This window comes from Malania oleifera, chromosome 10, assembly GCF_029873635.1.
Source record: "Malania oleifera isolate guangnan ecotype guangnan chromosome 10, ASM2987363v1, whole genome shotgun sequence".
In the NCBI taxonomy this organism is placed as follows: Eukaryota; Viridiplantae; Streptophyta; class Magnoliopsida; order Santalales; family Ximeniaceae; genus Malania; species Malania oleifera.
Genome location: NC_080426.1, coordinates 19,796,424 through 19,820,557, shown reverse-complemented (window position 1 = coordinate 19,820,557; position 24,134 = coordinate 19,796,424). Strand labels below are relative to the sequence as shown.

The window sequence follows — 24,134 nt, the reverse complement described above, 5'->3', positions numbered from 1 at the left end:
AAAATTAAAAAATTCATTATTATTTTTAAAAAATTATGTATACTTTTCTTTTAACTGTATTTAAATTCATATAATCATTTAATTTTGATTTAATTTAAAAATATATAAAATAAATAATTTAATCCAAAAAATTATTTCTGAATATTAAAATTTCTAAAAATAAGTTTCCAAAATAACTGAAAATCATAAAATCTATTTTTTAGTTTTTTTGACAAACATCTAAAAATTGATAATAGAAATAGAAAATTGACAATATGAATAAATGTATTTTTATAATCTGTTTCTTCATTGTACAAAAATAAAAATAGAAAACAAAAATAATAATGATACCAAGCAGACCCTACATTACTTTTTCCTAATTACTTATCATTGAGACCGTCTTCTTTCTTTTTCCAAACTCAAACACCCATAGAAGTCATTATGTCACGATATGATATGTTTTAAACTATGTTGTAATCATATTCTACAATATCATTAATATCCTAATTTTTTTATGATTATGTGCCCTATTTTTTATTTCTTAAACCATTTTTATTAATTTTTTGCATTGTTTCTTGTTTTTTAACTTTTATCATATGCAACCACCAAAATTTCTATCATGTGCTTTTATCTAACATTCATAAATGGATGTTCCTAGTTCTAGATCTAAAACTGAACAAGGGTAGAAATGTAAATTTCACTTGATTAAATTTTCAGATATCTAATTTTTATGATGTGTCCTAATACATATCATGCTAGTTCATGACATGCTGAATTATTTAGGTTGGAAGTATATTTTACTCGAGCGATATTATTTTTACCTACATAACATGAACAAAAAAAAAATTTATGTCCATGAAAATTTTAAAATAAACAAATTAATGAGATATTATTCTTAGTATTTGTTTTAAACAGTTAAATACTTTTCTAACCTTAATTTTTGTATTCTCTAAAGTAATGTTTGGGAACATAAATTTCAGATATTTGATTTGAATTTATCTAATTTTAAAAGAAACTTGATACAATTTTATGATACATTTTATCTAAATTCACATAAACTTAATTTCAAAATTTGAATTTCATCATTGAACACAAAACAAGGGCTTCTATATGGTTGATGAGTACACATAGCTAAACCAAACTTATTATGGAAAGAAGTTTGATTATGTGATCAAAATTTGTCTTATAAGAGATAAACGTTAATTAAACTATCATTGTTGTAATTTATCATTGTAATATATTTTCATGTTATAATAATCTCTTTCCCAACATGAGATGTTGTTTGGAACAATATATATAAAAGTGATTTAGGGTCTATTTGAAACTTGAAAAATATAAAAGAAATGAAAGGAAAATATATAAGAATTTACTTTTTTGTGTTTGGAAGAAAATCAATGAATAACATTTTTACATTTAATTTTTCTTAATTTTTAATCATATTGGAATAGATTTCCATTCTTTTTTTTAGGTGACGTCTTGGGTGTCCACGTCTGTTTTAACGGTCCGCGACTAATCTCACGCCCCATGGAGTAGCCCCACAACACCATGAGGAGGTAAATCAGGAGCCCAGCAGCAGGAATCGAACCCGGGAGGAGAGAAAGCCCTAACCTCGTGAAAGGCACTCCCAAGGTCCGCCCTACCAACTGAACCCGATTTCCATTCTTAATACTATTAGATGTGGAGAGGAAAAATAATGGAAAAATGCATTTCCTTATTATTTTCTTTTCATTTCTTTCCTCAAATAAAATCTTTGATCCAAACGGGACCTTAATGATTTGATATTTTAAAAAAAAAGTGACCAATTTATTTTGAAAAATTTGAAAGCTTTTCAAACAAACAAACAAATATTAAATAGGTCTTTGGTTGGATGTTCATTCTACATTTTTTATAGTGATCTTCAGCCCTTGAGCTCCAAGTAATATTTATTCGCTATCTATCAATCCCACATTGAGCATGCCATAAGGAAATCATGGTCATATAAGAATGGATTAGACTTGAACTTAGAGGTGCCTTTTAGAAGACAAAAACGTGAAGTTTATTAGGCCAAAACAGACAATACATCATCGAGATTATATCAAAGTCATTATGTTTAATATTAGAACCACCCTTTGAATATTGTCATATCAGAGAGATATTGAACATGTAAGGATGGACTTCATTAGATAAAACTCCATGAGACTCAATACACAAATGTATAACCTAGGTTGGGCTTCCATGGAACAATAGAGATGATGACTCCTAGATACTAAAATCTATTATTGATTGAGGAGGTGTTAGGAATTTTTTAAATCTCAATGGAAGTACTTGAGATTTTTGAAATCTCATGGGAGACCATTGACTTTTTGTAAATTTTTATGGGAGGTTGATGCTTTTATCCTAAAGACTATTCTTATCCACCTAACAACTTAACTTTTGATTTGAGAAGTAAATCATTTACAATGACAACGATGGTGATGATGATGATGGTAAAAGTTGCACTAAAATGTGAATAAACACATTATTTTTAAAAAAAAGTTATACAATGAGCATAATCTTGCTTTTATTGTGCAATATTTATAAGCATTCACCACATGTACAACTCTATAATCTACTTTCATTTACTACTCTTGCCACAATGTTGCAAAAACTCGTAGACGTATTCTTCTTTCTTTCTAATTAGTTACCTAATTTATGTTGCTTTCCTCCTTGCATCCTGCACAAGCTTCTCCACCACCACCTTTCAAATCACCCCAACCAACTCATTCTCTATTAATTCATCCATCCCTCTCTCTTATGACTTCCATACCTACATCAATCTCCCTACTCACAAATATAGCATTCAAAAGCTAATCAAACTGCATGGGTATGGCTACAATTGGAACACTAGTCTCCCCTGCTTCCATCAAACAACCCCATCCACAATGACTCGTAATGCCACCAATGTTTGGATACCAAAGAATTTCTGTAGAAACCTGAACCGTAAAATAAATAAGAAAAGGGTAAAAAAGAAATTTCAGCAGGGTTTGTCGACCAAGGTAGTATGTTCGTCGACAAAGTCCCTTCAGTTCTTCGTCGCCGAAATTCAGAGCATCGTCGACGAAGAGAAACCAAGCGAACTAAAGAAAATATCCAGATGGGGTTCGTCAACGAAGGTATAGCTTCGTCCACGAACTGAGTGGCCGCTTCGTCGAAGAATTGAATATCATTTTTGGTTGCTTAAGAGTTAAAAAAACTCAAAAGCTCTCTCTCTCTCTCTCTAGAACCAGTGAGTTCTCTCTCTCTCTCTCTACGATTCTTCGTCGTTCATCGTCCTTTTCGACGATAGGAGATTCCTGCGTGGATAAGAAGGAGAAATTCTACAGTTATAGCAGATCAAATTGTTGTTTTGAAGATTTTCGAGATTGTCCCTAAAATCGAGGTAAGGATCTGAATTCGTTTTCATTTCGGTAAATCTATAGTAAATTGAGTAATATTGAAGTATTGTTCTTTGGTTTTTAGGTTTTGAGGATCCCGTATCGTAGTTTTGAATCAATAAGCTCGTGTTCCAATTTTTGGGATAAAGATAAAGGGATTTGTTTACATCAGTATTTTTAGAAAAATAAAACACAGAATATGTAGCTTATGTTTATATGTACTTATGGACTGCTTATTTGTAAAGTTTTATCGGGTATAAATGTTGATTCTTACGGTTTTTACGATTTTACGGTTTTGGCAAAAATTGGGGTTTTTGGCATATAATCTCCAAATTTCTTAAACTACTTTATTTGCACTAAAACTAAAGTAGTAGGTGTTTGAAACTCTTAATAGCAGCAGAAATGATATTTTACAAACCATTTTATATTAAATGTATATATATGATCAAATAAGTGTGACGTATGATATGAATTGATTCTATACTGATATGAGATGCATGTATATGAACTATGGGGACTAAGGTTCTAAGTGGTTATCAGAAATTACAGAAAACAAGTGTCGGTTAGATACCGTGCCAAGTATGAGAAAAGGGTAAAATCGAGAGGTTATGAGCCGGTTTTTACTACAGTATGAGTGAAAGTATGCATGAATGAGATTGTGAAAATACTAGAATTGCATAGGTTATTATATTTTAATGTAAATTGTATATATGATATTGGGACCGCAGCTTGTCTCAATAGTATATGAAGCTTTAAAAAGTTCATATTATGTAGGCTTGGTACCGTTGCCAAAACAGAGGTATAGTGCAACCACATGTAGTTATTGTTTAGTATGGGTACCTAGTAGTAAGCTTGGTAAGAAAGGCCACTAGTCAAAAGGGATCAGGGTCGTGATGGCCAAGTTGGACTGCAGTATGTTATGATCTCTGACGATGCCTATACGTACATGGCTCGATCAGTATTTTCTTATCGCACAACCCTTGCCATGGGGAGTTACTGGCATAATCATGATAGTTTCGAGCTAGACGGTGTTCTAAATATGCATATATATGATTTAAAAGTTTTACTTAGTAGAATCACAGGTTTGAGTATTGGGTGGAGGGATTGTACAATGTATGAGCCTGTACCTTACCCTAACCTCAGGAACTCTCACTTGTAATGATAATGAGTTATATATTATCAGGGATTTATATATGTATTATATATACATTAAGGTATTGAGAATGTGCAATCTACGTAACTATTTTCAAATAAGAACATAACTGTACAATCACACACTGATGTAATATCTTCCTCCTTACCGAGAAGTATCTCACCCCAATCTTACAACCTTGTTTTCAAGAGCTACAGGATAGCAGTCCTAGTTGTCTAGATAGGCTATGGAGTGTAGGGTCCTGTTAGTTAGTATAAGTTTCTGTATGAGTACTGGGTTATTAGCTTGGTTGATTTTTTTTTGGGAATGTAATATAGTTTATGTTTTACGTAGAATTGACTATATGTAAGGAACATTTAGATATTTTGATATGTCTATTAGAATCCATATGAGTGATTTATGTTTTCCACAAGATATGTGAGTACAAATCATTATTGAATACTCGTATGTCCCTGTTTAGAGCGGGTGGTTATGTATGTTATCAGGATTTGTACAGAATATGTATGCATAGTAGCACTCTGAGGTCGTATTAAGGGTCGGGGCGTTACAATTTCCCTTTGGGGAACCCAATTTCAACCATCCCTATTTCTCAAACCCTCACAAGGAACCTTCATAAGGAAGCCTTTTCAGTAGTATTATTGTCCCATGTAGGAAATCTGACCACTCATATGCTTTGCTGAGTTCAAGCCCATGAGTTATCTATCTTCCATCTCCTTACTAGACAAGTAATGCTCGCTACCAAAAGAGACAAACACAGTTGATTGTTGAGTCATTTGATGATTTTTGTCTCTTGATCATTATCCTTACTTGGGTACTAATGAAGAAGGGACCCAACAGGAACTATCTTCTTTAAAGTCATAAATGATAAAAATTCTATGTTCAATATATTTGAAAGTCTTGATTAAAAGGATGTTTATTGATTCATCCACACACATAAAGAACCTTTCTGCATCATTTTGGCCATTTGTAGATGATTTGAGGGCACGAACCCTTTTACTTTTCTCATATTCTTGAAGAAAAATTTCAACGAAAGGGTATTTAATACGAGGATTTCCAATTTTAAGAATAACAAAAGAAATTGATGTTGCCGTTGAAGCAAGAAATACAACACCTATAATATCATATATAGAAGCAACTATTGGTGCTCATGGTGGTGTAAAATCACATATAAGTAAATATCGTTTTAAGGTCCTTATGATGGTAGAGAATGTGGGAGTTGCATCGTCAAAGGCTTTTTAAGGGGGGCATAAGACGAGGAGAGAGGCGATTGGTTTATGGCCTAGAAGAAGCTTAGCAAGGATGGATGATGAAGCTTTATTAGTTGTATGAAAATATAATTTTCTTGAGTTTGTCTTTGGCAAAGCTAAGGTCGGTAGATGTAAACAAGACAAAAACAATGAAGTCTCTTGCTTAGAGCTTTTTGGTTAATTATGGTAAAGGAGGCATGTGAGCATGAACCAATCATGGAAGCATTAAAACAGTAAACCCCGCTTGATTTGCAAAACTAGACCAACAATGAAATCAAATTTCAAAAATGGGATCATATTCCTATGTCTAGCTCGGAGAATAATTAAGAATTGAATTGTACTCTAGCTTAAATATTATTCTCATGAACGGTGGAATCGGGATTCTAATCCAAATGGGTTGGAATTCATCTTCATTCCATGGAATTAAAATCATTTGAAAACAAAAAAAAAAGGTAAATATTATTATTATAAAAATAATAACAACTAATAATAATTGCAATAACAATAATTTTATTGTTATAAAAATAATAATAACAATAAAACAATATTAATAATAAAAAGGCCAAAATAATTTAAGGATAATAATTGTTATAAAGAATATAAAAATAACAATAAAAATTAATAATAATTGCAATAACAATAATATTAATTATTATAAAACAATAATCACAAAAAATAGTAATAATATAAAAGGAAATAATAATAATAATTGTTATTTTAAGAGTAATAATTATTATAAAAACAATAAAAGATAATAATAAGAATAATAAAAAGTACATTAATATTAATCACTATGATGAAAATAATAAAAATAAAAAATAATCAAACAAAAACTAGTAATTATTAAAATAACAATAATTTATTATTGTAAAATAATAACAACAACAAGAACAATAATAGTAATATAAAGTGTTAGCTTTGATATATTCTTAAGAGTGGGGGTGAATTGGAATTTAAAATTTTTGTCCTAGGTTAAACTAGTTCAGCGACAGTACAGTCACAACCTAGGGTCTGTCTATGCATTTCCAATATGCGCAGATAAATATAATGCGAAAATTAAATCATACGTGACATTCACACAATACCGTACACGTGCGGAAACGTAAATTGCAGAAGTATAAACAATGCACACACGATATGTTATCGGGGTTCGACCAACTGTGCCTACGTCCCCGCCTCTAGCTCGCAAGCCCAAGGATTCCACTAATGGCTCACTTAACGGGTGGAGCGACACCTAATACAATCAGGTCAATTAGTACAGGGCTGACCTCATCCTTTACAAACTCTCTTTGCGGAGTGGAGAAGGCCCTAAGTCAAATTCACAGGGCTGACCCCAACCTGATCCTTCCGGGTTAGATCAAACCCCTTCAGGGCACGCTTGAAAATACAACAGTATTTATCACAAGTAACTAGTATAGTGATTATGCTTTCGTGTAAAGCAGATATGTACCCAATACACGCAGTATAATCAATCAACCACACATCAACAATATAGGAAATGTAAGCTCAGTGATGTGTATTTTTGTGGAAACTACACTCAATAAGATATGATCGCTAATATGTTTAAGAGTGTTCTAATCAAGTTATATCTTTGAAATAAGTTAAATGAAGTCTCAATAGCAAATCAGGGTTTCAAAGATGTTAATCAAGTATTATCTCAAAGGATTTTTTTTCAATATAATAAGCACAAGAGTAGTTTGAAAATATTTTAACTTGTAGAAAAATATTTTGCACAATAAGAATCAAGTTATAGGAATCTTTGCAATGACAATGCAAAGATTCTTAAGCTAATAAGTTTTTCCCAACACAAGATCTATCAAATAAAAATATGTGGGAAAACTCTTGCTTGACTCCCCAAAAACAATAACAATCAATCAATAAAAACAATGGGAGTATAAGCAATGGTTAATATACACTAGCACAACCAATATACTCTCACAATACTAAAATGTATAAAGGGAATAGAAATTTGAGAGTATTTGAGCAAAATGAGATTTTGAGATAGAGAGGATTTTTGGCTAATGATTTTTCTTAATCTTTTGTTAATCCTCACAAATGAATCCATATTTATAGGCATGGGTAAAATTATAACCGTTAGGGACTTGTTGGGAATTATTAAAAAAGTTAAAAAATGTTTAAACATAATTAACCCAAGATAACCTGTATTTACCTCAGTTAAAATATTTTTAGCCCGCTGAGGTTCGGGTGGTTGAACCTAAGTTCGGTCGCCCGAACAAACATAATTATAAAAGCCATTTAAATCAATTCGGCAGCCTAAGTCTCAGTTCAGTGGCCTGAACAAAAGTCAGAAACATTTCTTCATAACTTCGGGTGTCCGGTCATAGGTTCGGTAGCCCGAACTAGTGTGTTTGGTCGCCCGGGGTCTGATTTGAACACAAAGGTTCGACAGCTTGTGTTGGTGAAAAGTAACCTTCTAAGGGTTTGGGCGCCCGGGGGCAATATGGTCATTTTGGGTTCGGTCGCTCGAAGCATGGTCAAACTGCTGACTTTCCAGCAGTTCGGGCGCCCGTGGAGTTTTGAACTCCTGAGGTTCGGTCGCTCAACCTCTTACATACTTACCCTATTTTGTCTAATTTTATTTCAATTATTTCCCCTGATAATGTAAGTGATTATGGAGACTTTGTGCACAATGTGTAGGAACTTAGGGTCTTTTCAAGTACGCCAAAAACCCTGATGTCGATTGACCGTACCCTAAAGTCATTCGGTCTCTATGGTCAGTATATGACATTTCTGAGCTTACAAATCCTACATGCATGACATGCAGAGATTATTATAGACCGATATAAATTATTACAGACCCAAATAATATAAATTACAACAATAAGTTTTCAGGGTCTTTAGTTTTCAAGTTTTTTCATGTGCCAGCATATGATCTGATAATATAAACCTGCACACAAATTAGATAGACATTAAATACCATAGTATTTGTCATTATCAAAACTGGATGTGACCTATAAGGTCAATATAAAGAATTATTATAAAAATATAAAATAGTTTAATGATGATAAAAAAATTTACCCTAACATCTACAACTATTATAAAAAAAATAAAAAAATATCATAATCAAACAAAAACAAAAACTGCTAAAAATACTAATTATTATTATTTTTGTAAGAATTATTAAAATAATAACAACTAATTATAATTAAAATGAGAGTATTATTTATAACAATAAAAATAACAATAATAATAATAATAATAAGAAAATAATAATTAATATTTTAAGGATAATTGTTATTATAAAAACAATAATAACTAATAATAGTCACGACTACAATAATTATTATAATAATAATAACAAGAAGAACAATGATGATAATAAAGAGGCAAAATTACAATAATAATTATTTTAAGGACAATTATTATAGAACAATTAAAACTAATAATAACATTAATAGTTATTATAAAATAAGAGTTAAAATTATTACAAATTAATAAATTATGCATTGGGGATATTTATAAAAGAAAAAAAAGAAAAAAAACCGACCCTTCCCTTACTCTCGCGAAGCCGATGTGCCATGACAAAAGAAGATTTTAGATTTTCATATATGCAACAACTTTAAGGCGCCTGTAGATCCCATATATGATAGGAAGAAGAATTTTGGTTTTTGGTTATCAAAGAGACGAGCATTAAAATTAAGGGGCTATTTCTTTAAATTTACAGAAGCAAAAACAAAAAATTAGAAATAGAAATTAACAATCTGTTTAGTTAGTATTTATAAGGCTAAAATAAATTAAATTTTAATTAAAAAATATTCAGTTTTGTTTTCAAATAAAAAATATTATAAAGATGACTATAATAAAATTGCAAAACAATACAAATTTAAAAACATTATAGTAAAAAAAAAATAATTATAATTATTTAACTTTATTATTATACTTTTAAAATTTACTTTACAATAAAAATTTTATTGGACATGACAATTGAAAAATAGTAAAACTATTTTTTAATTAGTTTATTATTATTTGAAATTTATGCATATTTTTATTTTAATTATATTTAAATTTAAAAGATTATTTTATTTTTAACATGTGTAAAGTGAATAGTTTAATCCAAAAAAGGCAACAAGAACAAAGGATTGCCTACTTGATAGTGACGGTTTTGAAAGATTCATCAATCAATTCACTATCTAAAAGAACTTCTCTCGTTTGAAAAATAACATCAACAAAACCAAAAATATAAAATTGGTAATAAAAAAAAAAAACTAGAAACATAAATAAATATATTTTTATAATATATATTTTTATTGCATACAAATAAAAATATAAAACAGAAAATGATAACAATTCCAAACAGAAACCAAAAAATACTAGGGCACTAGATAGCGTGGGTGAGGATTAATCTGACTGCCTCGTGAGCACTCAAACACGAACTTCCATTTTCAGCATAAACACAATTTGTTCGAGTTGGCAATGCCTCGGAATCAAGACATCGCGAAAAACGAAGTTGGAAAGGGAGACAGAAAACAGTCCCAGTATCGGAAACGGCCATGTCGAAGCCACCGAAGACGGCAACCTTCGATTTGTTGGCATTGACGGCGGTGTGACCGCTGCGAATTGAATTGAAAAAACAGTTGATGAAAACAATACAAGAAATTCATCCAACACCGAAAGAGAGAGGAAGTTGTTTTCGAAGCTTGAACCGAGTAATGCATCTCTCTTTCCTTCTCTGTCTCTTCTCCTTGAGGTCCTCGGCTGAATTTCCAAAGCTGAACGGAGCAGAGGAAGCAGAGGAGATCGAGGACAAACGTTCTGTGCCTCCCCAGTTCAAAGACAAGTGGCCGGACAGAAAATAACGGCCACGTTTCATTCCCGTTGCCTGCTGCACCGAATACATCAAAACGCAGCGTCTTAGGCCAAAAAACACAATTATTAAACTCGTCTGCCGTGCATGATCTGCATCCATCTCAAACCTATTTTTGTCCCCGAAAACTCAAAATTGTTCGAATCATATCCTCCCCAAAATCTAAAAAGTTGCCATTGCTATGAATTATTTTTCCTAGTTGCTGGTCATTGTGAATCTGCGATCATTTTTTTTTTCCAATCTCAAACACGCATTTTAAGATTTTTTTTTATTTTTTTATAATTCATTATGTTATGATATAATATTTCAAAACCATACTGCAATCATGTTCTGCAATTTCACTGCAATGATATCCTAATTTGTTATGATCGCGTGCCCTATTTATTTTTTTTTCAACAACTTTTATTGATTTATCGTGTGCGTGTATTTATTTATTTATTTAAGTTTATTTTATTCATTTTTGGGCAACCTGGAACTCCGGATGTCGGGCGAATCATTTCGAGTCTCCGGACGGCAGCAAACTGGGAAGAAGTGATCTAGCTCAAGACATGCAATTACTATGAATGAATGTACGTCTTGTTCGAGTTTGGTTTCTTTTTTTAGTCCTTAGTCCTTAAATGTTTATTTATGTACCTAGTTTTATGTGTTTTTATCTAATAGTCGTTAAATGGATGTTCCTAAATATGCAGGCAAAAATGGTTGAAGAAGAGAAGGGCTAGAACTGTTAATTTTTCTTCATTAAAATTTGTGATATCGAATATTTATGATATGTCCTACTATAGTATATCATGCTAATTCATGAATGGTGATTTATGTAATGACAAACTCCTATAGCTTGATGGACAATGTCACTTAGGCTGGAAATATATGTTGCTAGGGCAATATTATTTCTTTTCTATATACTGTGAACAATATTTTTTTTTCTTGTCTATGAAAATTAACAACATAAAAATTAAAGAGACAACAACAACAATAACAAAACCAAGCCTTAGTCCCACTAAGTGGAGTCGGCTATATGAATCATTTTCCGCCAATTTATGCGATCATGGACCATTTCTTTTGATAGATTTAAGGATATTAAATCCTTACTCACTATCTACTCCCAAGTTATTTTAGGTCTATCTCTACTCCTTCTACTGCCTCCCATAGTAACTAAGTCACTCTTCCTCATAGGTGTACTATAAGGCTTACGTTGCAAGTGTCCATACCATCTGAGTCATCCCTCCCTTATCTTATTTTCTATAGGAGCTACACCTAACTTACCAAGAATATGTTCATTCCTTAATTTATCTTTCAATGTTATACCACTCATCCATCTAAGCATTCTCATCTCGACAACTTTTACTTTAATAAAAATTAAAGAGACATTACTCTTATTTATATTTTGCTTTAAATTAAAATCAGATGTTTTTACTACTTGATTTTTTGTGTTCTTTCTAAGGTAGTGTTTGTGAGTATGGATTTTGGGTCATGGATTTGCAGTTGTGTGGATTTGGAAGAAACTCAATAGAATTTGATGCTCCATTTTGTCTAGATTTTTAGAGGTCCAAATTTAAAGTTTGAATTTCATGCTTTCAAACTTACAGGCTTTTATTCATTCACGTTCCTACAAGAGAAAAACATTAATTAAGCTACCATCTATTTATTACTGTAGCCTTTTTTCATGTGATAATTATTTATTTCCAATACGGGATATTGTTTGTTTTAAAAAAATGAGCACAAAGAAGTGACCTAGACTTGATATTTAAAACAAGTGAACAATTTACTTTGAATGATGTGCAAGCTTCCGGACAAAATAAATATTTACAGCTTTGGTTGGATGTGCGTTCCTTGTTTTTATAGTGATACCTGTTCCTTGTTTTTAGAGGGATATTAATTAGCTTAGTATCACAATCCTGCAGATCTTGGTCATATGATGATGAATTAGACTTGAACTTGAGATGCCCTTTATAAGACAAATTCGTGAGGTTCGACAATACATCATCAAATTTGGACCGAGACTATTACATTTAATTTTAGAACTACTCTTGGTTAATGTCATACTAAAGGCATAGTAACCATGTAAGGATGATATAGATTTTATTGGGTAAAACTGTGAGGCTCAATAAGAAACCTAGGTTGGGCTCTATGGAGCCAAAAAAATAACGACTATTAGATAATAAAATATATTAATTGGGCCCCTCATACAACATGAGTTTTTGGTTCAATGGTTCTTCAGTAGGACATGGGTGCTTCATTGACCTAAACATCTAAATATTAAACCTTTTTTTTTTTGTTTTAGACATCCTCATTCTTATAATTAAAGGCAAAATGATGGAATCTTGTGCTATGCCATCACCCATTTTAGCCCAAGTCTTGTGTTATGCAATAAAATCTATTCTTCGCCACCTAACAATGATGATGATGATGGTAAAAGTAGTACTAAAGTCTAAAGGGTGGATAAGGATGCATTATTTTTTAAGAGGAAAGTTTTACAAGGAGCATGATGAGGCTGCTGCTGGTGCCCATGGTGGAGTAAAATCATAGATGAGTAAATCTGGTTTTAAGGTCCTTAGGATAGTAGAGAAGCTGGGATTTGCATTGTCAAAGGGTTTTTTAGAGGGGATATAGTATGAGGAGGGAGGCCACTAGTTGTATGGCCGGAAGAAGGAAGCTCAGGCAAGGATGGAAGATGGAGCTCTATTAGGTGTATGAAAATTGAGTTTTCTTGAGTAAGTTAGTCTTTGACAGAGCTAAGGTTGGAAGGTGTAGAACAGAGGGAAACAATGAAGTTTCTTGTTTAGAGCTTCTTGGCTAGGTCTAGGAACAGAGATACGTGACCGTGCCAAGCATGGACGCATTAAAACACAAAGAGCACCACGATCTCTTGTATCCATGCCTCTCTCTGTCTCTCTCTCTCTCTAAAGGCTCTTTGGTCTTGGTGATGAATGCCTATATATAGAGAGACTGAGTGACTAAAGTTTGCGACCTACCAATCACATATATATGCTGTGTTGCATTAATGTTTAAAAATCCAAACGAACGCGAGATATGCTTTAGCGTCGACCTAAGATTCCACTATTTTTATGGGTGATATAAAATTTTATAATTGGTGAGTTTGTAAATTCTACATAAAGGAACAATCCCTCCTGTGTCTTTCTAGATGAAGGAAGAGGCAGTACATGGTGGTGCATGAGCAGTAATAAGGACACTTGGAGTTTGAAAAGGCTGCCACCGCTGCCAACACTTAACTTGGTTACTATTTTTGGCACTAGAAATCATGGTGGTCTGCAGGCTGCTGCATAGTGTGATGAATGATTTTATAATTTTCAGCTAGAGCTACAGTACTAGATGTTATATATAGAAATCAAAGATGTCTTGTCAAAGATTGGCTTTGGTAAACGTATGTCGCACCATTGTGGCTTGCCCAACTCTTGACTTACCAAGTGCCCTTTAAAGTTTCAAAAAATCCATGGTCAGATGATGGCATAATATTTTTGCTCCAAGCTTCATCCCTTGAGATTTCGTGCATGTCCTAATTAATGTCTCAAAGGATATGCATCCTGAATGCTCTAAAAAGCCCATTTTCAAGTTTCAAGTGTAATTAATGTGATCTTCCTATAGGTTTATTATTTTAAATGTTTATTTTTGTATTTTAGTGTGAAATTAGTATTGATACTGCGATAGAGACTCTGTATAGTTAGGGTTGATTAACTAGCATATATAGGGTAGAGAAGGTATAATTTATATACATGTATAGTTTGGGACCTTTTTTGGAAGAAGGTGTGCTGAAAGGGATATGAGATGAGATCAACGTGGAGTCGTGGACTACCTCTCATTGTGTGATTCAAAAGCAGGATCCTCAATTAAGGGCCAGACTAATATATAGCTATCCATCAGTGAATGAGGGAATGAAGTTTTGATGATAAAAGATTAATGTTATTCTTAATTATTGAGACATATTAACCAGCAGTTAACTAGCTAATTAACTAAGTTAGATCATGAAAGGAAACTTCAACTTGCAGTAAATCTTGATTTTTTAAGGCAATTAGATCTGTAAACGAAGTAAATAGCTCAATGTTGATCCTTAGTTCATATGTTTTTGCTTTTTGTTTGTAGGTTAGATCATGAAAGGAAACTTCAACTTCACCATCATCCATGTTTTGTTAGTTTAACCAATAGCCCCCATATTGAATTTGTTCAATTGTACTTTGTGTCCTTGACCATTGCTGAGATAATTAATACACTAAGCTTCAGCTTTTTTCCTACTTCATTGCGTCATCATCCTAGAAAACTGGTGACTCATATAGAGAATAATGTCTTTAGTAAGGAACAACTGGTTAAACACCATCCCATAAAATGAAGACAAACTGCTATGTTGCTATGAATTTTTTTTCCAAGTTACTAGTTATTGTGACCATTTTTTTCCAATCTCAAACACCCATTTTAAGACTTGTTTAGAAGTCACTATGTCATGACTCATGAGATAATATTTTTAAACCATACTGCGATGGTGTTCTGCAATTTCATTGTAATGATATCCTAATTTATTATGATACCATGCCCTATTTATCTTTTCAACAAGTTTTATTGATTCATTTTGTTTTTGATTTTTGGGTACCTGGAACTCCCGACTAGTCATTTGCACTCTGTTTCCCATACAACAGCAAACTGGGAAGCAGCGGTCTAGCTTAAGACATGTAATTACTATGAATGAATGTACGTTTTATTCTGGTTTGGTTTCTTTTATTAGTTATTAATCCTTAAATGTTTATTTATGCACAAAATTTTCATGTGTTTTTATCTAATAGAGTCATAAATGGTTGTTCATAATATATACCAGAACTAAAAATATGTGGGCAAAAATGGTTGAAGAAGAGAAGGGCTAATTGTTAATTTTTCTTCATTAAAATTTCTGATATCTAATATTTATAACTTGCCCTACTTATAGTATCATGCTAATTCATGAAGTGGCGGTTTATGTAATGACAAACTCTTGTAGCCTTATGGACAATGTCATTAGGCTGGAAATATACTACTAGAGCTATATATATATTGCATATAGTATGAACAATGTTTTTTTTATTTTTTTATTTTTTTATTTTATGTTTATGAAAATTTTGAAAATAAAAATTAATTAGACTTTACTATTTTAAATATTTGCTAAAAAAAAATCATTTCCTCTTTTAAATATATTTTTTTCATGCTAATTTTTTGCTGTCAATTGTCATGTGATAATTATCTTTTTCGATAAAATAAAAATGTTGAAGTGATTTAATGATTTGATGTTTAAAACAAGTGATCGATTTATTTTGAATGATCTTGAGGCTTTCCAAAAAATCAAATTTATTAATAGGTCTTGATTGGATGTGTATTGTTTTTATAGGGATATTCATTCCTCGTTTTCAAAGTGATATTAATTAGTTAAGTATCACATTTGTCTTGAGTCAAGGTTGTTAAAGGCATTATGCTTGCCTATTGTAGAAATCCTGAGTGTCTTGGAGTGATTTAGGGGATATTTATGTAGAATATTGTCTATTATTAAGAGAGATTATTTTAGGAGATTGTTTCCATCTTTAGCATACCCAATTGTATTATAAGTGTAATGTATTGGCTTGCACAAAATATTATTCAAGAAATACAGAAAACCTATTCTGATTTCATGGTATTGGAGCTAGGGTTTCTATAATCCTTGTTAACGATGGCAGAAGGAGCCGTCAACAGTAGAGGGTTGAGCACCTCTGAAGCTCTCGACGGCGAGACTAAAGCCACCTCCACCTTAAATTCGAATGGGCTAGACAACTCGTCCTTCCCACTCTCGATGGAGAGACTAAACGGAAAGAATTTCTGTGAATGGGCTTAGTCAATCAAACTCGTGATTGATGGAAAAGGAAAGTTACGCTACCTTACCGGTGAGAAGAAGAAGCCCGCCTCAACCGACGCAGCAGATTTACAGAAGTGGAAGTCCGAGAACTCCATGGTGACTGCGTGGCTGGTGAACTCCATGAAACCTTCAATAGGCAAGACCTATCTGTTCCTACTGACGGCGAAAGATGTCAGGGATGCTGTCCGAGAGACATACTCAGACGTTGAAAGCTACTCTCAAATCTTTGAGATCAAAACTCGGCTGCGGCAAGGAGCAAGAGAAGTCACAAACTACTATATGGAGATGACGAATCTCTGGCAATAACTCAACCTGAGCATTGAGGAAGAATGGAAATGCCCTGGAGACAGTGCCTGATACAAGAAAAGACTCGAGAATGAATGAGTCTTCGAATTTCTGGCCAGACTCAACTGAGACTTGGAAGAGGTGCAAGGGAGGATTCTCGGCCGACGTCCTCTACCTTCAACTCGGGAAGTTTTCTTAAAGGTGAGGCGAGAGGAGAACCATCGCAAGGTGATGATGAAGGAGCCGATTTTGATTGGAAATAATGGGCCCGAAATTTCTGCCCTCATTTCAAGGGGAACTCCTGTTGGGACAAGCCAAAAAACGTAGAAAGGAAGACCCTGGTGTGAGCACTACCGCAAGCCGAGCCACTCAAAAGATAATTGTTGAGAAATACAAGGGAAGCCCACAAATTGGAAGCCGAGACAAAATCCAAAAAATTGTGGCTACCAAGCTGCTATTGATAACCCAACCAAGAAACCTTAAGGTGAGAAAAATAATAATTCCACTTCAAGTGGCGCATTTAGTCCAGAATAGTTGGAGCAACTCTATAAAATGTTTACTACCATTCAAGCATCGGGTCAGTCTTCCACAAGTATTCCTTCTGGTTCTTTAGCTCACTAAGGTAATTTTTTGACCTCCTTAAATACGATCTCTCATTACAAATCACCATGGATAATTGATTATGGTGCCTCTGATCATATGACTGATTCCTATTATCTGTTCTCATCCTATTCACCTTGTACTGGAAATTTGAAAGTTAAAATTGCGGATGGATCACTCTCATCTGTTGCAGGCAAAGGGAGTATTCGAATCTCTGACTCTATAACTCTAGAATCTGTCCTACACGTCCCCAAGCTGTCTTGCAATTTGTTATCCATTAGCCAGTTGACAAAAGAATCCAATTGCTCTGCTAAATTCATTTCCTCTTACTGTGTTTTTCAGGACCTATCATTGAGGAAGACGATTAGCAGTGCTAAGGAGTGTGAGGGACTATTACTTTGAGGAGGCGAATATGAGTGAACAATGTCAAACTGTTATTTGTGATTCTACATCTATTTTTAGGGATAATGAAATTTTTTATGGCATTCTAGGATGGGTCATCCAAATTTTCAATACTTCAGACATTTATTTCCTTTTATATGTTCAAATAAGACGTCTTCTGATTTTCAGTGTGAGATTTGTGAACTTGCAAAATACCATCGTAATTCCTTTCCAAAATCCACATACAACCCATCCAGACCTTTTACTATGATTCACAGTGATTTATGGGTGCCCTCACGCTCTCTTAATCGCACTCACACGAAATGGTTTGTTACTTTTATTAATGATTACACTCGTATTTGTTGGGTTTACCTGTTGAAAGATAAAACTGAAGTTCGTTCTATTTTTTTATCAATTCCCGCTCCATGATTCAAACATAATTTCAAACTCACATTCAAATCTTGCATACTGATAATGGTACAGTATATTTCAATAATATCTTGGGAAATTATCTTCAAGAAAATGGAATTATCCATCAAAGTTCCTGTGTGGATACCTCTTAACAAAATGGGGTTGCTAAACGCAAAAATAGGCATATTCTTGAAATAGCTCGGGCATTGATGTTCACTACAAGTATGAAAAAATATTTTTGGGGCGATGCCATTTTAACAGCTACATATCTCATTAATAGAATGCCTAGTCGGGTTCTTTCTTTTACCACTCCTCTCCAAAAATTCCAAGAATGCTTTCCTAACTCTCGGCTCAACTCCAATCTCTTCCTAAAATTTTTTGGGTGTACTGCATTTGTACATGTTCATGCTCACAATAGGGATAAATTGGAACCTCGTGCCATTAAGTGCGTTTTTATTAGTTACTCTTCTACTCAGAAAGACTACAAATGTTATGATCTTGTCACAAAAAAATTGTTTGTTAGCCTTGATATTATGTTCTTTGAAACCACTCCTTACTTCTAAATGCCCTCTTTTCAGGGGGAGAACTGGAGTGAAGGTCGGTTCTTCGATTTCTCTGTTGATGAATCTGTGCCATACACCGAGTCTGTCAACACCACTACACCATTTCCTGATCTGTCATGTACAAAAGACCACTTAAACTCATGGGGAGATGCAGAAAAACAAAATAACAAGGAGATACTTGTTTACTCAAGGAAGCCAAAATCAAATAACAGGGAGAATCTCATACCTAAGGCACTGAGAGAGTTGGAACCGGTGATAGCTCCGAGCAACCATGAGTCCACGCCCAATCCCGATTAGCTAATAAATCCAAATGGCCATGAACTTCCTTCTGATAAGTCTGCACTTGATGACATCAATTTATCCATTGCTCTCAAAAAAAAAATAGGTCATGTACTCTCTATCCATGGTCAAAATACATGTCTTATAAAACTCTGTCTACAGGGTGTCGTGCTTTTACCTCTAACCTTATCAGGATAAAAATTCCAAAGAATATCCAGGAAGCCTTGGAGATTCCTGAATGAAGGAAATGCGGGCCCTGGAAAAGAATGGAACTTGGGATGTTATGAATTTGCCCAGAGGGAAGAAGCCAGTAGGCTGCAAATGGGTTTTTACGGTGAAATATAGAGCTGATGGGACAGTTGAACGGTATAAAGCTCGTCTTGTTGCAAAAGGGTTTACACAGACCTATGACATTGACTATACGGAGACGTTTGCACCAATGGCAAAATTGAATACAGTTCGGGTTCTCGTGTCCTTGGCAGCCAACTTGGATTGGCCACTTCAGCAACTCGACATTAAGAATGCATTTCTAAATGGTGAGTTAGAAGAAGAAGTCTATATGATGATACTACCAGGTTTCAGTACAAAAGGTGAAGAAAACATAGTATATAAACTCAAGAAGTCCCTGTATGGACTCAAGCAATCTCCTAGAGCATGGTTCGATAGATTTGCGAAGGTGATAAAAAACCAAGGATATCGACAAGGGCAGTCAGATCATGTTATGTTTTTTCAATAGTCTGAAAGTGGGAAGAAAACAATTCTAATTGTGTATGTTGATGATATAATCCTAACTGGAGATGATACAGTCGAGATGGAAAGGTTGAAGAAAGTTTTAACTGCTGAGTTTGAAGTTAAAAACCTGGGACGAATGCCCTACTTTTTGGGAATGGAAGTTGTTAGATCAAAAAGGGGTATCAGTGTCTCTCAGCGAAAGTATATCCTTGATCTCCTAACCGAAACTGGCATGCTTGGATGCAAACCTAGTGAAACCCCCATTGAAGCAGTAAAGAGAGTTGAAGACTGCGGAATATCGGTTGAAAAGCAGAGGTATTAGAGATTGGTTGGTAAACTAATCTATCTATCACATACCATACCCGACATCGCATTTGCAGTAAGTGTGGTAAGACAACACATGCATTCACCAAAGAAGACTCACCTAGAGGCTATGCACAAGATTCTCAGGTATCTCAAGGATTCTCCGGGCAAATGACTCTTCTTCAAGAAGTGTGAAAGTAAGGAAGTAGAAGTTTTCACAGATGCTGATTGAGCAGGATCAGTGGAAAATAGAAGGTCTACGACCAGATATTGCACCTTTGTATGGGAAAATTTGGTGACTTGGAGGAGTGAAAAAACAAAATGTAGTGGCTCGAAGTAGTGTTGAAGCTGAGTTCAGGGCAATTGCACAATGGATATGTGAAGGATTGTGGTTACGGAAACTTTTGGAAGAACTACAGATCACGGCGAAATTCCCTATCAAACTCTGTTGTGATAGCAAAGCAGCCATCAGTATCTCTTTCAATCCAGTTCAACATGACAGGACTAAGCATGTAGAAGTGGACCGACACTTTATCAAAGAAAAGGTTGAAGAAGGAACCATTTGTATGACTTATGTTCTTACCGAAGAACAAATAGTAGACATCTTTACCAAAGGGTTAGCCCGACAGAGTTTTGATGATTTCATTTACAAGTTGGATATGATCAATATCTATGATCCAACTTGAGGGGGAGTGTAGAAATCCCGAGTGTCTTGGAGTGATTTAGGGAATATTTATGTAGAATATTGTCTATTATTAAGAGAGATTATTTTAGGAGATTGTTTCCATCTTTAACATACCCAATTGTATTTTAAGTGTAATGTATCGGCTTGTACAAAATATTATTCAAGAAATAAAAAAAACCTATTCTGATTTCACATATGACTGCTTGTCTTGTGTGCATGAGATGGGTTACCGTCATGTAAAAACTAGTATAGGTTTTGTGCTTTGAGTAGGTGTAAGGTTTAGTGTAAAAGGGGAGTATGACTCCTTGAAAGATTTGATGTTTTGATAGGCATTATGCTTTTCCATGACCGCTTGTCTTGTGTACATGGGATGTTTATCATCATGTAAAAACTAGTACAGGTTTTGTGCTTTGAGTAGGCGTAAAGCTTAGTGTAAAAGGGGAGTATGACTTTTTGGACGATTTGATGTTTCCCATTGTCAAAGATAAAATAGCCCACAAAGTTCTTTAGGGGAGTGTGAGTGTTCATTAATCTTGTAAAATCCACTAGTATTTGTTAACTGTGTTTAAACTACTTGCCTCCCTCGCTAAACACACATTGCTTATGGAGGTGTTGTTAATGTATTGCATTGCTTTAGTGTTTATCATTTTCTTTCATGAATTGCGTACTGCTTCCACTTACTTTTCATTCAATTGCTGTGAATGTATTCTTATTGTAAATTGTGATAATGTTTGGCTGACTAGTTAAGCGAGAGATGGCTTTAGCTTGTGCCGCGGTCCATGACACGATTCCACGTTAAGTGTGTGTTAAAGAGTTGTTGATAATGTAAGGATAGATTAGACTTGAAATTGAGGTGCCTTTTATAAGACAAATCTGTGAGGTTCAATGACCAAAGTGGACAGTACATTATTAAAATTGGATCGAAACTGTTATTTTAGCATCAAAACCACCTTTGGTTACTATCATATTAGATATATTGACCATGTAAGGATGGTATAGACTTTATTAGAGAAAACTATGAGGCTCAATAAGCAAATGTATAACCTAGGTTGGGCCTCCATGGAACCAAAAAAAAGGATGACCCTTGATAATAAAATACATTCTTATTGGGCCCTCATATATCATTAATTTTTGGTTGAATGATTCTTTTATAGGACATCAGTGCTTCATTGATCTAAACATCTAAAGTCTAAATCCTATTGCCTTAGGCATGGATGGTGGGCCTTGGATCAATGGTAAGGTTACTCCTTTGTGACTAGTTGGCCATGGGTTCGAGTCAATGGAAATAGTCTCTCTGCATAAGGATAGGGATAAGATTATGTACATTGTGACATCCCTCCCTTTACCCTTGCAAAGTAGGGAGCCTGGTAGCCAAGTATGCCCTTTGTCTTGGATATCCTCATTCTTATAGTTAAGTTTCATCACCAAGCAAAATGATGGAATTGTGCTATGTCATCACACTTTTTGGCCCAACTAGCTCGCAGCCAAGGGGTTGTGTTACAAAATAAAAATCTATTGGCCACATGACAACTTAACCCCTGTTTTGAGAAGTAATTCATTGATGATGATTATGATGACAATAATGGCAAAAGTTGTACTAAAAAGTGGATAAGCATACAATATTTTTTTAAACGTTTTACAAGGAGCATGATCTTGCTTTTATTGTGTATTATTATGAGCATTCATCATATACAACACAAGAAACTACTTTCATTTACTATTCCCACAAAGCTGCAACAGTTCCATCACTGCTCCATCCATCTCTTCTTCTTCTTTCTTTCTGATCAGTTCACTCATTTCTTTTGCTTTCCTCCTCACATCCTGCCCAGTTTTCTCCATCACTACCTTCCTGATCACCCTGGCCAACTCTTCTCTATTAAGCTGCCCATTCCTCTCTCTTATGACTTCAATACCCACACCAATCTCCTCCACAAGTCTAGCATTCCAAGGCTGATCAAGCTGCATGGGCATGGCCACAATTGGAACACCAGTCTCGATTGCCTCCATCACAGAACCCCATCCACAGTGACTTACAATGCCACCAATGCTTGGATGCCCAATAATTTCTCTCTGGGGAGCCCAATTCACAACCATCCCTCTTTCCCCAACCCTCTCAAGGAACCCTTGTGGGAGTGCCTCTTCAGCATTCCTGCTGTCCCCTGTAGGAAATCTGACCACCCATATGAAGCAGACCTTGCTGAGCTCAAGCCCATGAGCTATCTCTTTCATGTCCTCACTAGACAAGAAATACTCACTACCAAAAGAGACGAACACAGTTGAAGTTTGATCCTTCTTGTTGAGCCATTTGCTGATTTCTGTCAGCTGATCATTTTCCTTGTTTGGGTTCTGATGAAGAAGGGACCCAACGGGAACTATCTTCTTTTTAGTTGTAGAAGATAGACTTTCTATGTACTTTCCCTCAATCTCTCCGAAAGTTTTTATTAAAATGATGCTAGTTGATTTCTCCACACACATGAAGAACCGATCTGCATCTTTCTGGCCATTTGCGGCACGGGCCATCTTACTTTTCTCATATTCTCGAAGATAAATCTCAGGGAAAGGGTATTCAATACAGGTATGACCAAATGTGTGAATAACAAAAGAAATTGGTGCTGCTGCTGTGGTAAGAAATAGAACACTTGGAATGTTATATATGGAAGCAGCTGCTGGTGCCCATGGTTGAAGAAAATCATAGATGAGCAAATCTGGTTTTAAGGTCCTTAGGATGGTAGTGAGGCTGGGAGTTGACATGTCAAAAGCCATTTTAAGGTGGGACATAAGATGATGAGGGAGGCCATTGGTTGTGTGCCAGGAAGAAGGAAGCTCAGGTAAGGATGGAAGATGGAGCTCTACTAGTTGTATGAATATAGAGTTTTCTGGAGTAAGCTTGTCTTTGACAGAGCTAAGGTTGGCAGGTGTAGAACAGAGAAAAACAATGAAGCTTCTTGTCGAGAGCTTCTTGGCTAGATCTAGGAAAGGAGATATGTGACCATGAGCCAGCCATGGGAGCATTAAAACACTAGGAGCACCATGGTCTCTTGTATCAATGCCTCTCTCTCTCTCTCTCTCTCTCTCTCTCTCTCATACGCACACACACACGCACAAGGCCCTCTTGTTTTGGGCTTCGGTGATGAATGTCTATATATAGAGAATTAGTACCTTTGAGTGGTTAAAATTTGCCATCTATCAATCACATATAACTATATAAGTACCATGTTAAATTCATGTTTAAAAAGTCAAACACGAGTATGCTTTTACATTGACCTAAGATTCCACTATTTTTGTGGGTGATATAATATTCTATAATTGGTGAGTTTGTAAATTCTACATAAAGCGACAATCTCTCCTGCATCTTTCTAGGTGAAGGAAGAACGTGGCAGTACATGGCAGGGCATGAGGAGTAATAAGGACACTTGGAGTTTGAAGAGGCTGCCAT

At 34.5% G+C, this 24,134-nt stretch overlaps 1 protein-coding gene and 1 long non-coding RNA gene across 2 annotated transcripts; one reads left to right on the top strand and one right to left on the bottom strand.

Annotated features, from left to right (window-relative positions):
* Positions 1-10,003: 10,003 nt before the first annotated feature.
* LOC131165466 (uncharacterized) lies at positions 10,004-11,517 on the top strand. The gene is made up of 2 exons (XR_009139581.1): positions 10,004-11,165; positions 11,286-11,517. It is a non-coding gene; the product is annotated as an uncharacterized LOC131165466 (long non-coding RNA).
* Positions 11,518-22,408: 10,891 nt separating this feature from the next.
* LOC131166540 (UDP-glucosyltransferase 29-like) lies at positions 22,409-24,134 on the bottom strand. The gene is made up of 2 exons (XM_058125132.1): positions 24,082-24,134; positions 22,409-23,717 (listed from the first exon to the last, which is right to left on the bottom strand). Exons 1-2 carry the CDS (start codon positions 24,132-24,134, stop codon positions 22,409-22,411), a joined length of 1,362 nt encoding a protein of 453 aa, XP_057981115.1.

Bases quoted from the DNA above. Each gene is read 5' to 3' on its own strand.
- LOC131166540 (XM_058125132.1), bottom strand. From the start codon at position 24,134: ATGGCAGCCTCTTCAAACTCCAAGTGTCCTTATTACTCCTCATGCCCT. The intron at 23,718-24,081 runs GTACTGCCACGT...TGGTGCTCCTAG, and splicing joins TACTCCTCATGCCCTGCCAT to TGTTTTAATGCTCCCATGGC.